Genomic DNA, 22,418 nt, shown 5'->3' with positions numbered 1-22,418 from the left:
CTATCAGCTGCTGAGCGCAGTGTCATGAGGGAGCCCAGTACAGATCCTGAGGAGGATCATGGGTTACACATCAGAGATGGCCTAAGGTTATGCACTTTAAACAGTAGGCCCCACATTGTGTCTCGTGCCTTCAGGCAGCTTGGGCCATCCTTTTCAGAGCCAGTGCAGTGCTCAGCAGAGTTCTCAGGGTAGGTGGACAGAAACCATAATGCCCCAGTGAGGAGCTGCCTGCTGAGAGCAAACTGCCTGCTGCGAGCCTGACGTCACAGGGGTGAACTTCTCACCAGCAAAAGAGAGTGCTGGCATTTTCCTTGTGGTGTGGAAGAGCACAGCCTTCCCTCAGAGTAGAGTGTGCATGGGCTTGGCCAGGGCAGAAATAGCACACGAACAAGGTGGTCACAGGTGGGTGCGCATGTGTGGTAACACCACAGGGTCCCGAGTTACTTTTTACTAAGCTCTCGCATCCCTCAGAGGAAGGGGCAGCTGAGGCAGCAATTCAGTGAAAACCGAAGGCTGCCTGGCCCCACAGGAGCACATGATTAGGGCTTAAAACTGGATTTTAGCACAGTCAGAAGCCAAAGAAATGGAGGAAATAGATTAGCCCCAGTTCCCTGTGTAACAGCGCCGTGTTAGGAGCAGGCCGTAGTGTGAACGGCAGTGCTAGTGGCTGCCTCGTGACTTAAGAGGTAGCATGGGCAGTACCTGTTCATACCTGTTCTGTGGCAGTGTGTGGCGGTGTCATCGCCATCAACAACGCTAATTTCAAATCTCAGGTTATTAAACTAGACCTGCTGAGATGACCCGAGAGGGCCCAGCCAGTAAAGGTACCTGCTGCCATGCCTGATGACCTTTAGATACTCCGGGCCTCTAAGGTGGGAGGAGACAGTTGAATTCCTCAAGTTGTCCTCTGCCCTGTACCCACACCCACATGTACACATCTACACTCACATACACCCCCAAGGTACCAAGCTAGGCTCAAAGCAGTAGATTTAGTGTTGGGGAGAGCCAGTGTCCTCTGTGGAGTGAGCAGTAACTAGAAGGAGGGAGGGTATGTTCTGTAGACTGTTTAATAAGGCAGGGAAGCGCATACAGTTATTCTGTTGTCTACAAAATAGAACTGAACCAGAACATATTGGTGCTCTGAAATCTTCCTCTGAAGGTGCTGTGCAGACATGAACATTCCAAGGGCTCCTCATGTGGCCTTGTGACCTTGACCCCAGTTCTCAGATACACTCAGAGATGCAAAGGGCCTCCATGGAGCTCGCTGCTCTGAGCCTCAGCACCTGGGGGAGGGGTGACATTGTTCTGTAAGACTCCTGAAACAGCCATGCCCGGACTCCTGCTCTTCTCCCACTCCACCCCATCCCCCCAAAAGACAGAGCTGGAGTGTGTCACCAGGCCGGATAGCCTAGGGGTCCTACGGTTGTGTTAGGAGGGTGGATACAGAGTTACAAATGAACTGTTGAGGTAGGTCAGTCACGAGACCCTTACATCCTGTCTGCCTTCATCTTCACAGCAGCTCTGTGAGGAAGATGGTGATCTGTATTATGAGTGTGACGTCTGACGGGCATATCATTGTCTCCAGTTCACACAGGAAGACTCGGGCCCAGCCTGGTAAGTAACTTTCCAGACGCTGTTGAGCTGATGAGTAGTGGGGCCAGGATCTGTCTGCAGAGCCTATAGCCGGGAGAGCGCTGAGCAAAGGTCAGTGCCTGCTCCTCCGTGAGGCTGCTTCACAGAAACCAAGTGTGATCTGGGCTCAGACCCTTCTAGAATCACCCCCACCCCCACCCCGTGCTCTATCAGCTGAGGCCAAAATGTCAGATTCCAAATCTCCATCGCTCCACAGTATCCTAGTCAAGTTGTGTTCCGCTAGTTCCCCTGCACCTGCCCTTGTTGACCCCGAGTTACACCTTCATGCCTCCAGCCATGCCCCCAAATGGATAAAGCTGCACCGTGCCTCTGAAGGGAGCTGGCCCGGCAGGACTGCCCGCGGAAGTGAGAAAACTGAAGAACAGTGCTTGCTTGTATGAACTTGGGTCTCCTATCCCCAGCCCCTGAGCCACACTCCCCAGGGGTTCCTGAATGCCTAAATGGGTACACGCAACATGTTCCTCAGCTCCACCCCACCTGTCCTGGAATGATGAGCTTTAGATCTTGAGACCGTAAGCACGCCAGACGTTTAGGTAAATAAAATCAAAACACATAGGTAACGTACACTTTTTTTTTTCTTTTTGAGACAGAGTTTCTCACTTCATAGACCAGACTGCCCTTGAACACAAATCTGCCTGTCTCTGTGTACTGTGATTAAAGGTGTGAGCCACTGCCCAGCTTGCCTCTTCATAAGAAACTAGCCTTTATATTCTTGGGTTGTTTTGTTTTTCCTGGACTCTCCATTTCCTACCCTTTCACCTCATTGCAACCTCAGTGCTAGCCGGACCCAATTCTTCCACCAGTTACAGAATCAATGTTCTGTGCACAAAGATTCCGGCTTCTCACTCAGATCTGGAGATGACTGCTGGGCCCATCTTGCCCAGGCCCTGTGAGTGCTTCCCATGGAGGGAAAGATACTGATCCTTCCTGGCCCACTCTAATGCTGAAGGCCATAGCAGGCTCCAGAAAGGACCCTTCTATGGCAGCCTGGCAAGCCTACCAGGGGAGGAGTTAGGGCACAGGGACAAGAGAGAGACACCTGGCTTTGAAGTAAGTCTGAGAAAGTTAAAAATTCACTTTAGAGGTGAAACACTTTATTAAAACACTTTGGAGGTGTTCAGCAACCTTGGACATTAAGGAAATGCAAATTAAGATACCATCTCAGATGCCAACAAAGGCACTTATCATGAACACCAAGAACCAGAGCTGGTGCAGAGTTGGGGAAATGGGGACCTTTGTACACTGTCGATGGGAAAGGTAACTACTGCAGCCACTCTGGAAATCAATCTGGAGGGGTCCCCAAAACATCCCACTCTGGGCACATTTCCAAAGGACTCTATGTCCTACGACAGGAATAACTGTCCTATTCACGAGCCAGGAAATGGAAGTAACTGATGAATGATCAAGGTTTGTACAGACACAGTGTGATATTACTCAGCAGTAAAGAAAAATGAATTTGCAGGGAAATGGATGGAATTGGAAAAAAAATATTTTAAGTAAGATAACCCAGACCCAAATGGACAAATGCCATGTGCACACGAGGATCATAGTGTGATTCGTATGAGATGATTCGTATCACATGGGCTGTGCAAGCAAGGAAGCAAGGCGATGTGCGGTAAAGAAAGGCATATAGTAGAACATAATTAGAAAAGAAAGTGGGGAGGTAGTGTGGGTGGGAAGGTTTAGGCAGGGAAGGAGGCCTGGAGATTAGGGAGGTGCGGGTGCAGGATGGGCAGAGGATTAACTTTCTCCAATATGAAGAAACCATTTGAAAAGCAAGGCATGCCCATGTATGCAGCATTGACAAAATAGCAAGTGCCACCTGTATGGGATCAAGACCCTCTCCAAGAGGAAGGGACCAGTGCCTGGTAGCCTAGCTAACAACCCAGGTATGGGAGGAGTAGGCCCATGTGGGGAACATTCCTCAGGGTTAACTTGACTGACTAAGAGCAATTGCCTTCTGAATACCAGTGCTGAGAGCCATAGACAAAGGTGTCACCCAGCCTGGCTCAGAGAAGCCTCTCCTGACAAAGGACAGTAGTGTATAAAGACTCACAGCTGCCTGGGATGCAGAACATGAGTGACAGATGTGGGCCCAGCCCTAAGCAAGTCACGTACCAAACCCTGCTAAAGCTCAGTGAACATTGTAAAAGAGGAAGAGAAGGCAGGGTAACGGGTTACCAACCACCATTCCCTGAACTCATAAAACAGCCGTAATCATTAGCTCATATCAGCTGTCATTACCTGCGCGGGGCCCACCTGAGGCCAGCCTCTAAGCTCCTGACTCTGGGAGAGGGAATCACTGTTCAGTGAGGTGTGCTCCCTCTGAGTTCTCCAGGCATTTGCTAACGGATAGCTTCAAACCCACGGTCAAACAGGTGGCCCTGGTTAATCTTGGTGGACCATAATGCAAAATGAACAGACATGAACACTAGAGAGATTCGTCGGGGAGTGAGGGTGGGCAGGGGAGGGAGGGAGGGAGGGAGCGAGGGAGGGAGGGAGGGAGGGAGGGAGGTGGGATCAGTGTACAAAGCATGCATATGTGAAATTATAAAAATAAATTTTTAATTTTGTTTAAAGTTGAGATTTTCCTCATGGTTTGCAGAAAGGCAAAGTGTCTTCACAGTGGAACGAGGACTCCACAATGAGCAGAAAAAAGGGCCAGTATGGTATTAAATAGCGATCCTAATGCTTGATGAATAAACCAGATGGTTTTATGCTGGCACCAGTTACATGGTGACCTTGGTTTCAGAACAGATTTATTTGCTAGTTAGGAGGCAAGCTGTCGGTTTCACACGCGCACAATCGTACAGGGCTTTCACCTCAGATTTAATGAAGAAATCTGCCATGACAACTTACCCTGCGGGGTTTCTGTGTCTTTATCTAAAAACCTGAAGCTGGGGAAGAGCAGGGTCAGCTCTCTGTTGGCATCGTCTCTGTCCCGGCTTCCATGCACAGCGTTAAAGGGCATTTCTGTGCCATACTGAGCCCGGAGACTGGGAGCAGGGGTACAATGGAAAAGAAACAATTGCTTCACTTGAAAAGAAATGCTTTGCTCTCTGGTAGCAGGACCACCAGCTACCAATCAGCAAGGGGATGCTTGCTCTTTGTGGAGAATCCAAGAACAGCAACCATGCCAGCAGCTGCTGGCCAGGGGCATTACACACAGGACCTGGCTGCCTTTCACCCCACCCAAAGGCAGACTACAGTTCCCACTGTTGGGTCTCTGCCTAGGGCTAGCACCACGTGGTGTGTCATGACTAATTTTGATAAGAACTGTAACACTGATAGTGCTGGGTAGGACCCATGTGCTGAGCACAGCTCTACATGCCTGTGTCCTCTGTGATCATGGATGTTCCCACTTTACAGCCTAGGGAACTGAAGCCAATTTAGGGACTTGCCCATTCAGTGGTAAGATCTGAGCCCCCCACTGCTTTACTTAGCCTCAGTTAGATGCCCTTGCCCCTTATGACTGCAAGGGACAGCTCTCGGGCTTTAGCTATTAGTGAAGTTCTTTCCTGTTGTCTGTCCACGGGCTGTTGCGGGAGCTCCTTCCGCTCCTTCAGCCAATAGCCGCTAAGATACCAGCCCATTGGGGAGTGGTCTCTCTCCCTTTCAAAAAACAGCTCTGGCTCCCTTCCTGATTGTGCAGAGGGTTTTTGTCTAGGACGGTGATCTGTAAGTTTTTCCCCCTTAAATAAATAACCATTCTATTAATCGTAATTCCAAACTGGTGTGGGATTGTTTGTGACTTACACCTTCAATGGGCCTGTCGCCTCAAAGGCCAGCACCCATGGATTTGGCACTGTGACTCACTGAGTCACAGAGCAAGCTCTAAGCAGGTCTAGGTAGGTGTGCTGAACAGGAAGCTGACTCCAGATGACCGTGAGAATTGAATCTATAATACAGGCCATCCTGCAGCCTTTGACTTGGCAGGCTTGTCTGGATCCCTGAGATCTATGACTGAGCCAAACTCAGCAGCAGCCTTTAGAAGAGAGGGGGGAGGGGCATCCCCTGGTGGGGGTATTCAGCAAAGGCTGGGAGAGTCAGTCAGGGTAGGAAGATGTCAAAGTTTTCCCAGATATATAGAAAGGGCAATCACCCACAATTCTGAACCCAACACCAAATGAAGTGTCAGCTTGACGTGGATTAAGGAACTACAGCTGGCGTCACCTTTCAGGGTGTTCCCTCCTGGCCACACTGGGGTCACAAGGCCCCAGGAAGTCTCGCCAAGCGGTGACTACATCCTCGGTGCCCTTGGTCTTGGTGAGGATCAGGAGGTGACTAGGTCCACTGCACATGTGATGGACTAGCTTCTCAAATGCCTCCTAGGCACAGGGAAGAAGAACGGTGACCTGGGGCAGGAGTTACTGACAGCTGAAGGGAGCCAGTGAGCCCGGACTCCTCATAGACCGGAGGTGTAAGCAGCCTTGTACACCCCTGGGCACACAGCCATGTCTGCCCACTGTAATGGTGATGGCCAGCCACACCCCAAGGCCTCAGGAAGGCGAGCCAGCTGGGTAGAGGCATGCTAAAAGCATTGTATGCATGGGGATGTAATATATAGGTGTTGGCTCTCCAAAGGCACAGTGTAGATGGGACTGCCCCCTCACCCTGCTTTGCAGCCCTTTTTCCTTCAACAACAGTATCCTGGGCTTCCTCTGGGGATGATCTCTCCTCCATTTCATTCATTCCTCATTTCACAACCAGGATGCTTAGCAACCATCACACCTCTGACTTGGGAGGTGGTGCTATGGCCTAAGAGTGGGCAACCATACTCCCCAAGTAGGAAAATCAGAAGCAGAAGCAAGCAGAAAAGGCTTGTGGGCTAAAGCGGCAGTTGGCAACGTCGAGTGGTTTGCCTACTGCCGTGACTCCTGTGGGCCCTAGAACTTTCTTGGCTTCTCTTCTCTCCAAGTCCTCTTGCTAAACTTTTTCATTTCTGTTCATGAATTCTGGGAGTTCTGGAGCATCCTTCTAATAAAAGTCTTTATTCCATTACTTAACAGTTAAAATTTTCCCTTGGAGCCGTTGTACTTGAGCCGTACAGGCTCCAAACCATATTCTGAGTGCAAATCCATTACCCACCCACTAGCCATCCATATTCTTGTTCTTCATCTTGCTCCCTTCCCAGCTCCTATCAACCTATCAGCATAGTGCTGGAAGAGAAAAGAGAGAGTAAGCTGGGCCAATAGGAGCAGATGAACTGACCTCCCCAGCTCTGTGTTGATAGAACACTTGCATTTCCGCCTCTGTCAGGGTTCTCTCTTCGTTTGATAGGATGTCAAATCCTGCTTCCTGGATCTGCAGAATATACATACAATATATACATATATACACATAAATATGTATGTGTGTGCGTGCATGTGTGTATTCTGCAAATGTGACTGTAATGCCCACATTTACAGTGATCTTAATGGAAAGATATAAAATAAAGATGGGCAGCAATGGAAGCAGTGCAGGTTCTTAGCCCCACTCCCAGCACCTGTCCCTAGATCTAATAGCGTCCTACCCAGGGATAAAGTTTGAGGTGACTCATCAGAAGCCTCCTTTCCTCAGCACAATACAGCGGCCGCTGCCCATCCCTGTGTGGGGGAATCTCCTGCATCTCCTACCTTCATGATGATCTCGTCAGCCTTCCCATGGGCCACTGCGTCGGGCTTAATGATGCCTAATGTACAGGCCTTCTTCTCTGATGGCACTGAAACGGGGTAAGGGAGGCACTGTCAGATGCTGAGGCTCTCAGGAGGTCATTTGCAGGAACAGTGTTGTTTCAGTACAGGCTCCGAGTACCAGGTCTAGACTCCAGGCTTCAATCCTCTGGCCTCTAGGCTGAGCCTCAGACTCTAGCAAATGGCACCAATCTGACACCAGACCACAGCCAGGAACCTCAGCCCGACACAGAGGGACAGAATCTGACTCTCTGAATTCCGGTCTCGGGACACATAGGGATGGGCATTTCCAAAAGACAGTTCAGAAACTTGGAATGACTGAGTAAGTTGCCTGGACCTGGGCGAGCACGGGAGCAGAGGCGACACCTTTATGCCTTCCTCACCCCTTCTTGCGGGTCTCGGATTTAACTGCTGTCTGCCTTGCTCTCTTCTCACTCTCTGGACTCTTCTGCAAAATTATTTTATATGTATGGATATTTTGGCTACATGTATGTTTGTGCACCATGGGCATACCATACCCACTGAGGCCAGACGATGGCATTGGATCTGCTGGGACTGGAGTTCAGACAGTTGTTAGCTTCCATGTGGGAATCAAAGCTGAGTCCTCTGGAAGAGCAGCCAGTGCTCTTAACCACCCAACCTCTCTCCAGCCCCCTTCTGCTTTTTGCCTTCCTTGCCATGTGGTAGAAATGGTTATCCCAGGCCTTGCATGAACTTTGCGCTTCTCCACTCCAGCACACGCTACTACATTGTAGCTTCAGACCTCTCTGTCTCACGTCGGATCGGCTGAGCTTCCTTATTTCGTTTTGGCTCTAGCTTTATTTTGGCTCTGCTGGGGATCAACCCTGATGATCGGGGACCACTTAGGTCCAAGTTCTGGGAAACTGTAGGGAAAGCTTTGTCTGGTCCAAGAGCCTATCTCTATTGGGCTCCTGGTTACATGAAGTTGGCCCTGGGAAGTTATCTGCATTTTCTACAGAATCAACATTTCCCACAATCTATTCCCTGCCTCTCAGCTTTTGTGTCTGCTGTGCCTGTTCTGCGGAGGGTTTCTACTGGGACTCTCTGTGAAGCCTGCACTAAACAGGTATATGCTATCCATTGGATAAATGCTTCCTAAGGGTTCAGATGCTAAAGGCTTGGTCCCCAGCCTGTGGCCCTGTTGGAAAGTGGTTAAACCTTTGAAAGATGCGACCTATTGACAGGTGGCCAGACCAGCTCCTTCCCCTCGTTTGCCTCCTCATGGTGAGATACCTGCTCCCCCAAATACTCCTGCCCTGTGCTGCTTTACCATGGGCCCCAAAGCATCAGGACCAACTGATTATCCACCGAAAGCTCCAAAACTCTGAGCCAAAATAGACATCTTGCGATATAAGATGATTATTCCCAGGTATTTCACTTGGTCACAGAAAAGCTGACTTGCACAGTATACGTCACCATAAGCAACCACCTGTTCATCTTTCTGTGGTTCCCATTTCTGATCGACTGCAAACACTTGACATTAAAGCACTCTTAGGATTGATTCTGTGATGAATTGGTGGGCTCATGAGATCCCTAAAGTGTAGAGGGAGAAGAGATGAGGTCCTTGTAGGTCTCTTCTAGCTTCAGCTCAAAGGGAAAGTCCAAGGGAAAGAGACCAGAGAAATAGAGAGATGTTATCTCAAAAGCCAGAGGGTAGGGACTTGAGCTGTAGCTCAGAGGGACTGGCCTAGCATGCACGAGGGCCTAGGTTCCATCTCCAGATAACCCCCCCATACACACACCACACACACATACACACACACACACACGGTGGTGGCCGGGGCATTGAAGGGGAAGACACACGAACACCATGAATATCATCATTCTCCACAGGAAAAGACTGTGTCCTTTGGCAGCAGGAAGGTCACTGTGTCTCTCAGGAGTGCCCTTTCAGGAGCAGTGGGTTCAGAGCCCGGCCACAGAGCATCAGCAGGGGTGAAGCTGAGGGGTGGCCCCAAGAAGTGGACAAAGTTCACAAATCTTAGCCGAGGGAGGAGAGGCCGAGGGAGAGGGAGTTTCAGGTGGTGTTCTGGGACAGAGGCTTGACTGTAGAGGACACAGCAGAGCGGGGGAAGAGGCAGTAACACAGAAGGGATATTTCCTGTGAGCACCAATTCACAGGTTTTCTTTCCCATGACGTCCTGGCTCTGTCGGGATTCAATCTCAACAGTCCTCACTGTGCATCGGGGGAAACAACCATGAATCTCATGTGATGATGACTTCAAAGCTTCCTACTAACAGCTGCATCCAGTCCTGGCTCCCTGGCACCCCGTCCCCGTTCCCTGGCATCCTGTACTGGTTCTCTGGCACCTATCCCCAGTCCCTGTTCCCTGGCACCCCATCCCGGTTCTCTGGCATCCCATCCTGGTTGCCTGGCACCCTGTCCTGGTTCCCTGGCACCCCGTCCCGGTTCTTTAGCACCCTATCCACAGTCCCTGTTCCCTAGCATCCCTTTCTGGTTCCTTGTCATCCAGTCCCAGTTCCCTGGCACCCTGTCCTGGTTCCCTGGCATCCAGTCCTGGTTCCCTGGCATCTTGGCTCTCACACAAGACATCTTCCCAGCAGCAGCCTGTCTAACTCTCTGATCCTCACACACTGCCAGGCCAGGCTACTCTTCTAGGAAGGCTCTGGAAGAGCCACAAGGCGGTGCATATAAAACCTGTATAGCTAGAGAACGAGGAAGAGAGGGGGTTGGGCTGTGAGCAGAGGAAGGAAGCCTGTGGAGAGGGGAGGGCTTGTGATGTTTCAGAGAGGCAGAAAGTGAAATTTGAACTCCCCAGATCAGACAGAATTCATTGCTCCTCTTCTTCATCATTACTGAAGTTTCTAGGAAGGCCATTTTCTGATGTCTAAGGATTGCCAGTGAAGTTATAGTTGAGTATATCATCAGACAACTGTCAAATGGACTCGTGATGGCACCAAAGGGCCAAAGGGAGATCCCATTTGTTTGAAGACAAAATGTTCATGGCCAGCTTCCCAGAGCTGAGATGCCCAGTAGCTTGGTGACTCACTTGAAGGTACACATCAAATCAGAACCCACCTTGCTCTTCGGCTCTGCACTCACCTATGCCTATGTCAGCATCTTCAACGCCATCCTTTTCTCGGGCAGGACACTTGGCTGCACCAGAAAGAGCCTCAGCAGTAACCTAGGATCATTGAGTCATGAATAGAAAGGATTTAGCCAAAGAAAATCGTTATGAAGACTTCCAACATCTAAAGAAACAGTATCAAAATGCAGAGGTTCAAAATACAGAGGTCAGCCTTAGGGAGGAGGACAAGGTCATCAGGGTTTGGATAACGAGGGCCTTTCTAGTGGCTGGATGATGGGGAAACCCTTGCTGGTCTTGAGCCTTTGGAGTCTGCCTCTTAACCAAGCACAAGGAGAGACCAGGAAACAATAAAGAATGGCAGCTGATATTCAGATACAAGGGATGAGCCACCCGGTGCAGAGAAATAAAGGGACGCACCATTTCCCCAGAGGCAGCTTGTGAAAACTGAGTGTGTGGTCTTCCTTCTCAGGGAAGCAGGCTAGTATCTTTAGAAACGTGGAAGTACGGCCTGGGTCTGTGTATTCTAGAAAAGGGACCGAGCTCTCTGGAACTTAGCATGAAAGCTTGGATGTGAACACCCAACAGTGTTCTCCCAGCAGGTGCACACGGTGCCTGGAAACACCTCCATATACCCATGGCATATGGATTGTTTAAAGATTGCCTGCTCTCAGTGAAGATGATGCGGTCTGTCTGATATTAGAAATAGTTTCTCAAAGCCGCAAGTTATGCTGACCCTGTGTCCCCCCGTAATGACAGCTAGGTTTCTGAATTAAGGAAATGACCTGTGTGCTCACAGCTAAATTATTTAGGGATTTGAGCGTGGGGTCTCCAGGAGAGACATCAGCATGAGGCTGGGGGAAGACCCTCCTGTCCATTTGCTGTAGTTTGGGTGTTCCCCCAAAGCCCACACATTAAACTCATGGTCCTTGGTTTGGCAAGATGGTGGAACCTAAAGAGGTGGGGCCATAAGGTCAGTAGGGGAGTATACTTGAAGGAGATTGGGAGAGGAGGCTATTCTTTCCAGCCTCCCTGAGAGGAACAGCCTTTACCTCACGCTGCCGCCACACCGGCTCAGAATCCACAGACCCAACTGACTATGAACCGAAGACTCAGCTGGGAGCCAAAATGAACTCTTCCATTTAAGAATCGCTTGTCTCGAGTGTGGCATGATGGGCTATGTCACTACTCAGCTCTGCAAGTTTGTCTCCCTCCCTGCAGCCATGACTAAGAGTTTAGTTGTGAGGGAAAGGGAAGCGGATGAGAGAAGGTCCAGGGTCTCTGGGAAACTTCAGAACATGTGTTCTCTCCTGGGTGAAGAACAGGCCCAGTGTGGGACATGAAGGCTTCCTCGTGGGGGAGGGGGCCATGTGAGGCCACTTGTGAGCCTGCCAGTCGGACAAGTGACCTCCGCTTACCACATTCCGTTCCCTGCCTTCAGCCAGAACCTTCTTCTCCACCTCCAGCTGGTGTAAGATGGTCTTCCGAAGCAGGGGAGCATTGGCCCCCTTCACCACAGCCACCAGCTCTCCTCCCTGGAAGGTGGGACAGACCACGTGAAACCCTCTTCACGGCTGGTCACTGATGTCAGGAGACAAGGACGGTGAAAGCTATGCCTAAGGTCAAAGTTCACCAACCCCAGGCCCACACCCTCCACCCTCGCTCCTCCAGCCCCTTCCTGGAACCCATCCCACTATGAGGCCCTCAATTTGGCCCCTGTTTCTTAAACAACTTCTCTCTGATCTCTACTTCTCCCTGACCCCCATCTGTCGAAGCTTCCTTCGGGGCAATTGGCAGTTAGTTAAGGGAGGAACAAGTCACAGAGAATTGTGTGCTAAGTGTGACTTGCATGTAGCTCATTGACAGACATTTATTGAGTACTTACTATATACCAAGCACTCAGACTGAGGCAAAGAATACCAGCACTAATCTGAGAGAGACAGAAGACCTGCCTCGGTGGAAGCACAGGGCAGTGGTTGCTCCAAACACACAGCTAGGATGTAACACCTGCTTTAATAGGTTGAAGCTCGCCAACACGGAAGTGGAAGCGTGACTTCCCAGGCCCGGCTGCGGGAGTTGGAGAGGACTTTGTAGTGCTCACGCTTAGGGTGGGCCTGAGTTTTCTGCTTTCATTTTCTCCACGTATGTCACTAAGACACGGATCTGAGGAGCAGTTCCTGGAAGACGACCCTGCCGTCTCTCCATCCCCTGGCGGGCCACCATGAGCTGGAGATTGTGGCCTAAATCCCCACAGATGGTTGTGAATTATGTTTTAACTACCATTGGCCCAACCAATCAAATAACTTCAGTAAGGACTGTGTTCTGTGACAGCTCTAATGGCCAGGGTGGCTGGGTGGGCGTGGCCATCTCCTTCCCACTGAGTGGTTCTTTCTCCCCACAACCCTAGCCATGCAGAAGCTGGGTCTCACTACCAAAAGACATAGAGAAAGTGATATTTTAGCCCAAGTTTCTAAACGGGGCTAGGAAGATGGCTCAGAGGTAAAGATGCTTCCCGCTGAGGACACTGAGCTGAGTTCAACGTCCAGGACCCACATGGTGGAAGGAGAGAACCAACTGTCATCTGACCTTCACGTGAGTGAGAGAGTGTATGTGTGTGTGTGCGCACACATGCGTCACACACACACACACAAATAAATAGAAATGCAGCACATAATTAAAACAAGTTCCTAATATGTAATACTCAAGGTGCCAAGGCTAAGAACTGAACTGAGCAACCCAGACTGGTTGCCAGGAGACCTAGGAGAGCAGACCCTGGTTTCCCTGACTACCACGAGGGGGCAGGGCTGAGTCTGTGTCGGCCTCTCCACCAGTTGCCTCCTGAGTCTGGCAGGGAGCCTCAACCAGGAAAGCCAAGGATGCAACAGTAGGTTCTGAGGGGCATTGAGCTGGCACATCCAAAGACAACCATGTCACTTGTCACTACAGAACCTTTGGGTTCCCAGGAGACTTCGCTTTTTCTTTCACGTCACACTGTAGGTATCAAGGCAGATCCACAGCTTCTCTATAACATATCATTTCCTCTAAAAGAAGGAATTCTCAAAACTGCTCTGAGAGTAGTGTGTCTGAGTCCAATTGTGTGCATCCCAGGATGTGTGTGCTTTGCCATGCACGGTCTCCTAAGAAGGCTGTCCAGCCACCATGGAGCTGTGTCTTTCATCTCCTGCTGCACAGGGCCTGCAGGCAAGAATGAACACCCGTGTGCATGCCCACGTCTCAGGGAAGTTCTGCATGGACTTAGTGAATCCGTCTAGAGGGTGTGTCAGGGACAGCATCACCGCTTAGCATGGCTGAGGCTTCACAGTGGCTCCAGAGAACTAATACATCTATCTGAACACCAGATTTAACAAACTGTTGTGGGCGATTTGTTTCTATTGTTGCTCCGAGACCTCCAATGGAGTTAAGCCTTGATTCACAGGGTAGAGTCCATGTTCAGCTGACTGGGAATAAACCATAGAATTTTTGTGGCCAGCCACATGAAGATAGAGAGACACAAAGAGGAATAAGGAGGGGCTTAGAAAGATTCACGGGTCTTTTTGATCTGGGAAGGTGGAGAGGAGTGCAGCTGATCTTTTTCTCCATCACTCTGTGTGTCTATCAGGTTTATTCCCTAGCATCTTACCCTTGAGTTTTATTTATTAATAAAACAATAAAAGTCACTATAATAGTTCTGCTCCTGCAAAGATACTTACTGCATAGAACAGAAAGGTTGGCTCGCACTTCCCTCGGTATTTTTCCAGAACATCGAGACAGTCTGCCTCTGCCTGAAGAAAGCAAGCTGTCAGCAGGTACCCTAGGTGCCGCCAGTGCAGAGTCACAGCGGCGCCATGCCCTCCTGATCCACCTCCCGAATGAAGCCCAGCTTGCTGACTTGTCAACGTACTTGTGGCAGTTAGTTATGTCAGTGACATTACCTTGAGGAGTCCAGTGGGAAGGAGATAAGCTTCTCTGACTCCCCCACCTATCTACTCGACTGGTCCAAGGAGCCCCACCATCTGACATCCTCTTATGGCTGTCACTGGCAGTGACAGGTCTGAAGGTCCTCAGGCATCCCTGACCACCTATGGCCCTTGGAGTCTGACCTGAGAAATGAGTGTAAGGAAGACCCGTTGTCTCCTGTTGTCTTTAGTGTCTGCGGACCTCGCAAGGCAACACTGTGCAGCGGGTCAGCAGGGTCTCTTTCACACCTCTATGGAATTCCTGTTTTTGTGCTTTAAGCAAGCATTTGCTAAAAGAGCCCCTTTACGACATTGAGGATGAAAGTCTTGACACGCTGGCTAGTGCATCTTAGTGACATGTGCTTCTTCCCTGCATACAGCTTTGTAGTGAGGCCGGTGCCTTTATGTCTACATAGACTACAGCACACAGTGACAGCTACAGCACACAGTGACAGCTACAGCACCAGTGACAGCCACAGCACATAGTTACAGCTACAGGACACAGTGACAATCACAGCACATAGTTACAGCTACAGCACACAGTGACAATCACAGCACATAGTTACAGCTACAGCACACAGTGACAATCACAGGACACAGTGACAGCCACAGCACACAGTGACAGCCACAGCACACAGTGACAGCCACAGCACACAGTGACAGCCACAGCACACAGTGACAGCCACAGCACACAGTGACAGCTACAGCACACAGTGACAATCACAGGACACAGTGACAGCTACAGGACACAGTGACAGCTACAGCACACAGTGACAATCACAGCACACAGTGACAGCTACAGCACACAGTGACAGCTACAGGACACAGTAGCAGCCGGTGTCTTTCTATTTGAAAAGGGCAACTTGTGCTTCTTGCTCCTTGCTTCGTCCATGTTTAGTTGGTTTACAATGTTGTGTGACTTCTTGCTAAGAAGGAATCTTACCAAAGCAAAATGGAGAAGGTCCAAACCAGCCTCGATCCTCATCTTCTGGAAGAGACTAACCACAGGCTTGCAGGGGCCACACCAGCCCTGGTAGACGTCCACAACTGCAGGAACCAAGGAGAGATGATGTTCCGCAGACAGCCACGTCCTTGCAGACAGTCTGCTCTAGCACCTCCACCCCCTGTAGAGGATGTGCTTGCAGGACAGACGTCTACTTAGCAGACTGGGACTGAGCATAGAACATAACCATCCCTCACTCCAACGTGGCATTCTGGATCTGAAGTATTTCTGAAGTAGCTTGGTGTGGCGGCTCACAACTGTAATCACAACACTTGGGAGGTGGAGGAAGGAAGAGGAGATATTCAAGGTCACCCTCAACTACACATGAGTTTGTTTTACACGTGAGCCTGTCTTAAAGGGGAGGGTAGGAAGAGACCGAGTGAGTACAGATAGAGGTAGAAACATGTTTTAAGGTGATCCCTTTATCTTGGGGGAATCAGGCATGGGCCAGAGTGTTACTCAGTGAATATGGGAAGGGAACACAAATTACTTCAAAAGTAGGAGGTCACTACAGGTGACTGACAGGCAGCATCCAGCTGACTCTCATCCAGTGATGGAAAACCTAAATTTCCATTATCAATTAGAAAACCTAGGAATAGAGATTCAAAAAGACACCGGGATGCCTGGAGGGAAGGGGGCTTGAGCCTCTTTGGCATCTATCCTAAGAGCAAGGCTCGGAGCTTCTTTGAGAACAAGACCTTGATAACTGACAGATGTTTGGATTCCAACGCACCATAGGGAAACTGCACTTGGGTGCAGTAAGGAAAATGTCTCTGAAGACTGAGGATACGGTAAACAGCTCTACTGGGGAAGGCAAGATCAAGTTCCAAAGGAAAAGAAATGGGGCCCAAAGTGGAGTCTCCGCGGTGTCTGTACCGATGCCTCCAAGGTCAGCTTCCCCCAGCTTCTGTCTCATTGACACCCTTCTACAAGCACCTCACCCTCACCCTCTCTCTTCCTTGGCTCTGGGAGAGGTGGTGGTCACATGAGTGTAGGGGCCGAGGGTGGGAACACTGGAGAGGAGGAGCACGAAGATTTCGCTCTGACAGACGGAAAGCAAAACAGAGAATGCTTGGAAGACGCCTAATTCTGTGACGAGAAAGAGGAGCAGTAGATGAGGCTTCCTGTGTGGATGGCTTTAGAAACAAGTTTCTACTGGTGCCAGAAAGATGGATTCTCTCTCTCTGAACCATTAACCCCGGCTGTGTGTGTGTTCCTCTAACCTGCCCAGTGAGAGAAGGTCTCAGAGGAGCCTTCCACCACCAAACTACTGAGAGTAGGTCTGGCATAGTCAGTGCTCAGGAAATGTTAGCCATGGTCGTCATACGAGGGCTTCACAGGGCAGCCAGCACATGGCAGAATTTCCAAAAGATTATGGAATGCTAGTTCTTTCACTGTTGGCTAAATAAATAAATAAATAAATAAGTAATGTTTTGTTTCACCCTGAGGCTGCATTTAGCTGCCCTGACCAGAAACATGGGTACAACAGTTAAGTCTTGGCACCATCAAAAAGGCTTCATAATGTCCCCAACTGTGAGTGTGCCAACACTCACACCCACACACCCTGGATCAATGGGCCTAGCATTGTTCAGTATCCATTTGGCCCCAGGCTTGGACAAATCTACTACAGATGCCAGATGAAAAAGCTAGTAGTGCTGTGTTAGAGTCTGGGGTGATAGACAGAGTATGACAAACTGGGAGTGTGGTGGGGGAGCCTGACAGAGCCCTAGGGGCCCCCATGAGGAGGAGAGTGGAGATCAGCAAAGATTTCACAGAGGCAGGCTACTTTTGAGCTGGGCCCTGGAGTGAGAACGGTGGTTGTCCTCGGGGTAGAAGAACATGGAGAGAATGAAGATGTGGGAAACCCATGGCGTGCTCAGGAAAGATGTCTCAGTTTAGGACACATCTCGGAAAATAGTAAAGAAAGGGGCTGGAAAGATGTGGAGTTTTTGAGAGAGGGAACATTCTGGAGTGCTGAACGGTTATGGAGATAAACAGAGGCGTTATAGAGCTGAGAGTAACAGAATGCAGAGGTACTTAAAGAAGAGGAAGGAGTAATGGCTGGAGAGGTGGGCACTTCAAAGACTCCAGCCTCCTGGTGCACACACCATTCTGTCAGCTCCAGCCCTTGAGAGTGTGTTGGATCTCATGGTAGGTTTCTAATAAGCACAAGAAAGTATGGGTATGACTTTTAAGATTAAGTTGACGAAAGGCCAACTTGCAGCTGTGTCCCCTGTGTGCCCCAACTCTGGAGGAAGCAAGTTACCATGACGTGAGTAGCCTCATGCAGAAACCGATGGCCAGAAATTGTCTCTGGCCAACAGCCAGTGAGGACATGAACCCTGCTGACTACCACTGAGTGAGCCTGGGCCACCAGCAGCCATGTCGAGCTTGGAAGCAAGTCTGCTCCAAAGTAAAAACCCCATGGGTGACATGCAAACTGAGCCCTGGGAAAGCGTCTGGGGCCAGAGGCACCCAGCTGGATTGGACATAACTCTGACCTGCTGGAGGGCAATCCGTGTTTAAGATGCTGTTGTGTGGGTAAACTGTTACCCAGCAATGGGTAGCTGATACAAAGAAGATAGGCGTGGACAATGGTTGTGCAGTCCCTGGTTATTTCCAAATCTCTGCGATACTTCATTTTTTCTCTATCCTGGGAGTTCCAGGATGGAGACCCCCATTTTCCTTCCAAAACATTCTCCTTTTGTGCCTCGGGTCATTAAAATTTCCTATGACTGGCCACCAAGCTGAGCACAGCAATCAGCTCTAAACCAAGAGAACCCTCTCACCTGACAGTACTGCCTCATTTACTGGACTGAATTCACTGATGTCCAACTAATTGAAATACAACAGAACCCCTCTTCCTCAGGGGATATGTTCCAAGGCACTGTGGTTCGATGTATATGTGTTGCTTTTATTGATTGAGGAGTAAAGCTGCTTTGGCCAATGGCTTAGCAGAGTAAAGCCAGACAGGAAATCCGAATAGAGACATAGAGAGAGTAGGCAGAATTAGGCAGCCGCCAGCCACCCACCATAAAAAGCCTGAGCTAATAGGCCAAAGAGCGTGGAGTTAATATTAAGCCTCAGAGTGGGTATGTTATAAACAGCTTCGGGAACAGGAGGGCAGAAAAAATCCAGTCCAGGGGGCCAGCGGGACAGAGAATATTTGTAGCAATAGAGAACAGAAGCTGGGTAGGACAAAGCTGATATAAGCACTTGGGGACAGAGACCTTAATGATAACCTGCTTCTAAGAGGACAACGAACAAGGGGTAGACACCATGTGGATACACTGGTCCAAAGAATGGCTGGTGTCCCAGAAGGGAGCGCATGAAATTTTAGCACTTCTCAGAACAGTGTGGAATTTTAAAATTATGAACTTATATTTTGGAATTTTTCCATGGGACTATGGTAGGATGCAGGTAACTGGGCCAGAGGAGGGTGGAACCATACATAAGACAGGGCTACTATGCACGCAGACACAAAGAAGTGGCCTGGCTCTTTTTCTGTTAGTTTGTACGTTCTGAAACAGCCACAGGTAGCCCCAAGCTAGCCTCAGACTTGCCATGGAACCTTGAACTCTGATCATTCTGTGTCCAGCTCCCAAATGCTGGGATTACAGGTGTGTGCCACCATACCTGGCTTATGCAGTACTGGGGATTGAGACACAGACTTAAAAGAAAATACTACTCATCGTAACCCCTTCTTCACATGCGTTACTGAACGATTTTGAAGGGAATGGATCAGGGGACACGGTTTCATTTTGAATCACCAGTCAGTCCTTTGGAGCCAAGCATTTCCTCCCAAAGCTCCTGGGTGTTGATGTTGACCTGCAGCCAGAAGGATCAAAAGCAGCGTCAGTAAGGGCAGAGATGGGAAGCCACTTCCTTTTCCCCATTGCTCTCTGTTGGAGAAGATAGTTTTTACCAGGCCAAGATGTGATACATTTGTTTCTCCTGCAGAATGTTACTTTAACAGTGTAAAGATGTGGTACATTTGTTTATGCTGCATTTGTTTAACGATGTGTGTTTAATTATGTTAAGATGTGTTGCATCTGTTTCTTCTTCCTGCCTAAGGTAGCTGGTTGGTCTAATAAAGAGCTGAACAGTCAATAGCTAGGCAGAGAAAGGATATGCAGGGCTGGTGGGCAGAAAGAATAAATAGGAGGTGAATCTAGGCTCCAGAGGAAAAGAAGGAGATAAAAAGGAGAGAACAAAGGATACATTTGGGGTAAGAAGCCAGGCAAACACCAGTCAGACATAAGGAAGCAGTGAAAGTATGATATACAGAAGTAAGCAAGGTGACATCTCCTGAGGCAAATAATGAATAAGGAGAAGCAGGTTAATTTTGGTTGAAAGAGCTAGCCAGAAAGGGCCTAAGCTAGGCAGAGCATTCACAACTGGGTCATAATCTTGGAGCTGGTTGGCGGCCCAAAAGACAAAGCCGGGTACAGCTCTCTCTCTCTGCAGTGTTCCCCAGTGCAGTTCTATCTTTTCTTTACCCTCTCCCTTTTTTCTTCCCTCTCCCCTTATACTCCAGGAAAAAATCGACCTAAAAACAATGTGTGCCATTTTCAGACATTGGACAAGTTACATGTTATTTGTCCAGGAGTCATGGAGAAAGTTGTCCCGTGTTGCTAACCTGCACACAAGTGGTGGCACACTCGTTTCCCTTTGTGGTTTATGTTCACTCAGTGTCAGGAATTATTAGTTTGTTGTCTTCCATTCACATTTTTCATATTTATAAGGAGTTCTGGAATATGTTAGGTATGAAATACAAGGGAAATTAATATTATTACCCCCTCCACTCTTTCAAAATATAACCAAAACACATCTTCATTTTAAAACAGTTTCAAAAATTACAAAAAATAACATGTACTTAAAAGTACGGCATAGGAGCTGCAGAGATAGCTCAGCAGTTAACAGCACCAGCTGCTCTTCCAGAGGTGCTGAGCTCAATTCCCAGCAACCACATGGTGGCTCACAACCACCTGGACTGGGATCTGATTCCCTCTCTGGCATGCAGGTGTACATACGGACAGAGTTTTCATAAATAATTCTTTTTTTCTTAAAGGTAAATATGGTATAAAGAATATTTTGGGGTACATTTTAGTAACCTGAAAGTAAACTGTCAATCTGACATCCCAACACCCCTGAATGCTGACCAGGGAGCTGGGACGATGTTTCAGTAAAATGCTCACAGTGAAAATATGAAGATCTAAGTTTGGGTCCTTAGCACCTATATCAAAAGTGGGGAATGGTGGCCTGCATCCACACAGGGCTGAGAGAGGTCAAGGAAATGGTTCACACAGCAATAAGGGAGGAACCAGGCCCTAAGAATCTACCACAGAAGATCCCCACTCTGGAGTTCTAGGATGCCAACGCTTCATGGGGTATTTACACAACCTTGCTTCACAGGTGAGCTACATAGAGAGACCCTGTCTCAAAAACAATGAGGCTGTGGGCTGTGGAGAAGGAGAAGGAGGAGAGAGCTGGCTTGTCCTCTGTGCAAATGAAGAAAACACGTCTACAAAACACATGTTCATCACACAACACATCTCAAACCATGCTGTTTGAACAAAACAGTGCCGGGAAACTGGTCACCACAGAGTTCACAGATGCATGCCCAAATCCAAAGAATCTCTCTCATAAATATATATATCTTATATATCACACATATATCCTGTGTGTGTGTGTGTGTGTATATATATATATATATATATATATATATATATATATATAAAACCTGTAATTATTGTTCAGCAGAAATAAGATTGGGGAATTAGACTGTTTCTCTTCTCTCGGATTTGTGGTTTTATGTTAACGCCCATTTGAGTCTTATGGTTGCAAAGTCCCATTAAGAACTTCTGCCTTGGTCGGAGATATATTTAGTTATACATAAGGTTATCATTACTAGGTGCTCCAGATATTTATTTATACGTTAATGCAGAAGGGCAGGGTACTCCAGAACACTATCGCATACTGCTTCCAAGTAGAAAGTCGTCTTTATTCTGCACCCCACACCCACACAACCCTCTCCCACCAAGAGATGGGAGCTAGCGCCCCTAGAGGCTTACCTGTAGGGCAATTTCCTTCTTCTTGCTGCCCATGGCTCTGCAAAGAAACAAAACTCTGATCCTGGGAAATGGATGGTAAGCGCGACAGCCGCCTACAACCTCTGTCAAACCAGCAAGCCCAGAGCCCCTTTTAAAGAGAAAGTAAATCAATGTACTGATACAAAATACACAGAGACTCAGACGGACGCACCCTCATCTTCCCTCCCTCTCCCGGAGCCCAGGGGATCGCCAGGCTGTTTTCAGAGGCGTAGGAGGTCGGGAGGAGTGTCTGCAAAACCCCTTCACTAAGGAGCCCAGGGCGCCCGCAGGCAGCAGAGCGTCTACTAAGGAATTCGAGACGATAAAGAGGGTCCCGTAGTCCCTATAAGTCCCCACGAACTACTGGGAAACAGCCTCTGTTGACGGTATAGATACCAGATATCGGGGTTCGGATGAGGACAGGAAGTATCCAACTTCACTCGGCAGCGTCTTTGCAATGGTCGTCCTGGCAACCCAGCACCCAGCTTACCACTGCCAGTGGGGAGCTCTCATTGGCTGGAGAGAATGTCAGGTTCTAAAGGCACTAAGGTAAAAAGATTCCCACCCTTCCGTGCTCAGTTCCTTCCTCCTTCCTACTAGCCTGCTAGAGTTGATGTACAGCTAGCTTTTCATCCAGCCTTGATATCCTTAAAGGAGGGCCGCGTGGGAGATGGTTTTTCAGGAATATGAGAGTTGTCTTTAAGTCTACAAATAATTGTGAATTCAGAGTTAACTGTGGAAGTCAAGTTCACATGTGCCCTACAGGTTCAAACAGTGGGTATTCATCCAAGCATATCAAAAGTCTGACTTAAATCATTAAAAGACAGAGATGGCGGAATGCGGTTGAAGAGGTGACTCACAGGTTAAGATCTCGTGTCGGTCTCTCAGAGGACCCAGGTTCGATTCCCAGCACCCACAAGGTGGCCTGTAGCTCTAATTCCAGGGGGATCCTAAGCCTTTTCTGACTTCCTCCT

General features: G+C 48.9%; 2 protein-coding genes across 5 annotated transcripts in view; one reads left to right on the top strand and one right to left on the bottom strand.

Moving 5' to 3' along the window:
• Positions 1–2,528, top strand: part of Armc8 (armadillo repeat containing 8) — a 96,266-nt gene extending 93,738 nt beyond the window's left edge. For 2 of the 3 annotated variants that reach the window (XM_057766275.1, XM_057766273.1), the window contains 2 exons: positions 1,517–1,614; positions 1,928–2,528. In XM_057766275.1, coding sequence (XP_057622258.1) covers positions 1,517–1,614; positions 1,928–1,947 — 118 coding nt within the window. In that variant the 3' untranslated portion in view covers positions 1,948–2,528. Of the gene's footprint in view, positions 1–1,516; positions 1,615–1,927 lie in introns of those variants that run through there. The other variant, XR_009056964.1, reaches the window with a different exon arrangement.
• On the bottom strand, positions 46–21,896 carry Nme9 (NME/NM23 family member 9). 2 transcript variants are annotated; one of them, XM_057766277.1, is made up of 12 exons: positions 21,841–21,896; positions 21,427–21,463; positions 19,123–19,180; positions 15,293–15,396; positions 14,104–14,175; positions 11,812–11,928; positions 10,411–10,492; positions 7,269–7,354; positions 6,865–6,957; positions 5,827–5,981; positions 4,513–4,649; positions 46–1,283 (listed from the first exon to the last, which is right to left on the bottom strand). In XM_057766277.1, exons 2-12 carry the CDS (start codon positions 21,457–21,459, stop codon positions 1,234–1,236), a joined length of 987 nt encoding a protein of 328 aa, XP_057622260.1. In that variant the 5' UTR covers positions 21,460–21,463; positions 21,841–21,896; the 3' UTR covers positions 46–1,233. The 2 variants fall into 2 exon arrangements, with proteins under 2 accessions (XP_057622260.1, XP_057622261.1); XM_057766278.1 differs by having other exon boundaries at positions 21,427–21,553; positions 21,841–21,887.
• Positions 21,897–22,418: the final 522 nt, after the last annotated feature.

Source organism: Chionomys nivalis, chromosome 4 (assembly GCF_950005125.1).
Source record: "Chionomys nivalis chromosome 4, mChiNiv1.1, whole genome shotgun sequence".
Taxonomy (NCBI): domain Eukaryota; kingdom Metazoa; phylum Chordata; class Mammalia; order Rodentia; family Cricetidae; genus Chionomys; species Chionomys nivalis.
This window is presented reverse-complemented; position numbering and strand designations above follow the sequence as displayed.

Coding starts and splice junctions, on each gene's coding strand:
- Nme9 (XM_057766277.1), bottom strand. CDS start 21,459: ATGGGCAGCAAGAAGAAGGAAATTGCCCTACAG. Junction 7,355..10,410: donor AGATGCTGACATAGGCATAG/GTGAGTGCAGAG, acceptor ACCCCGTTTCAG/TGCCATCAGAGAAGAAGGCC. Junction 5,982..6,864: donor ATCAACACAGAGCTGGGGAG/GTCAGTTCATCT, acceptor CCCTGTGCCTAG/GAGGCATTTGAGAAGCTAGT.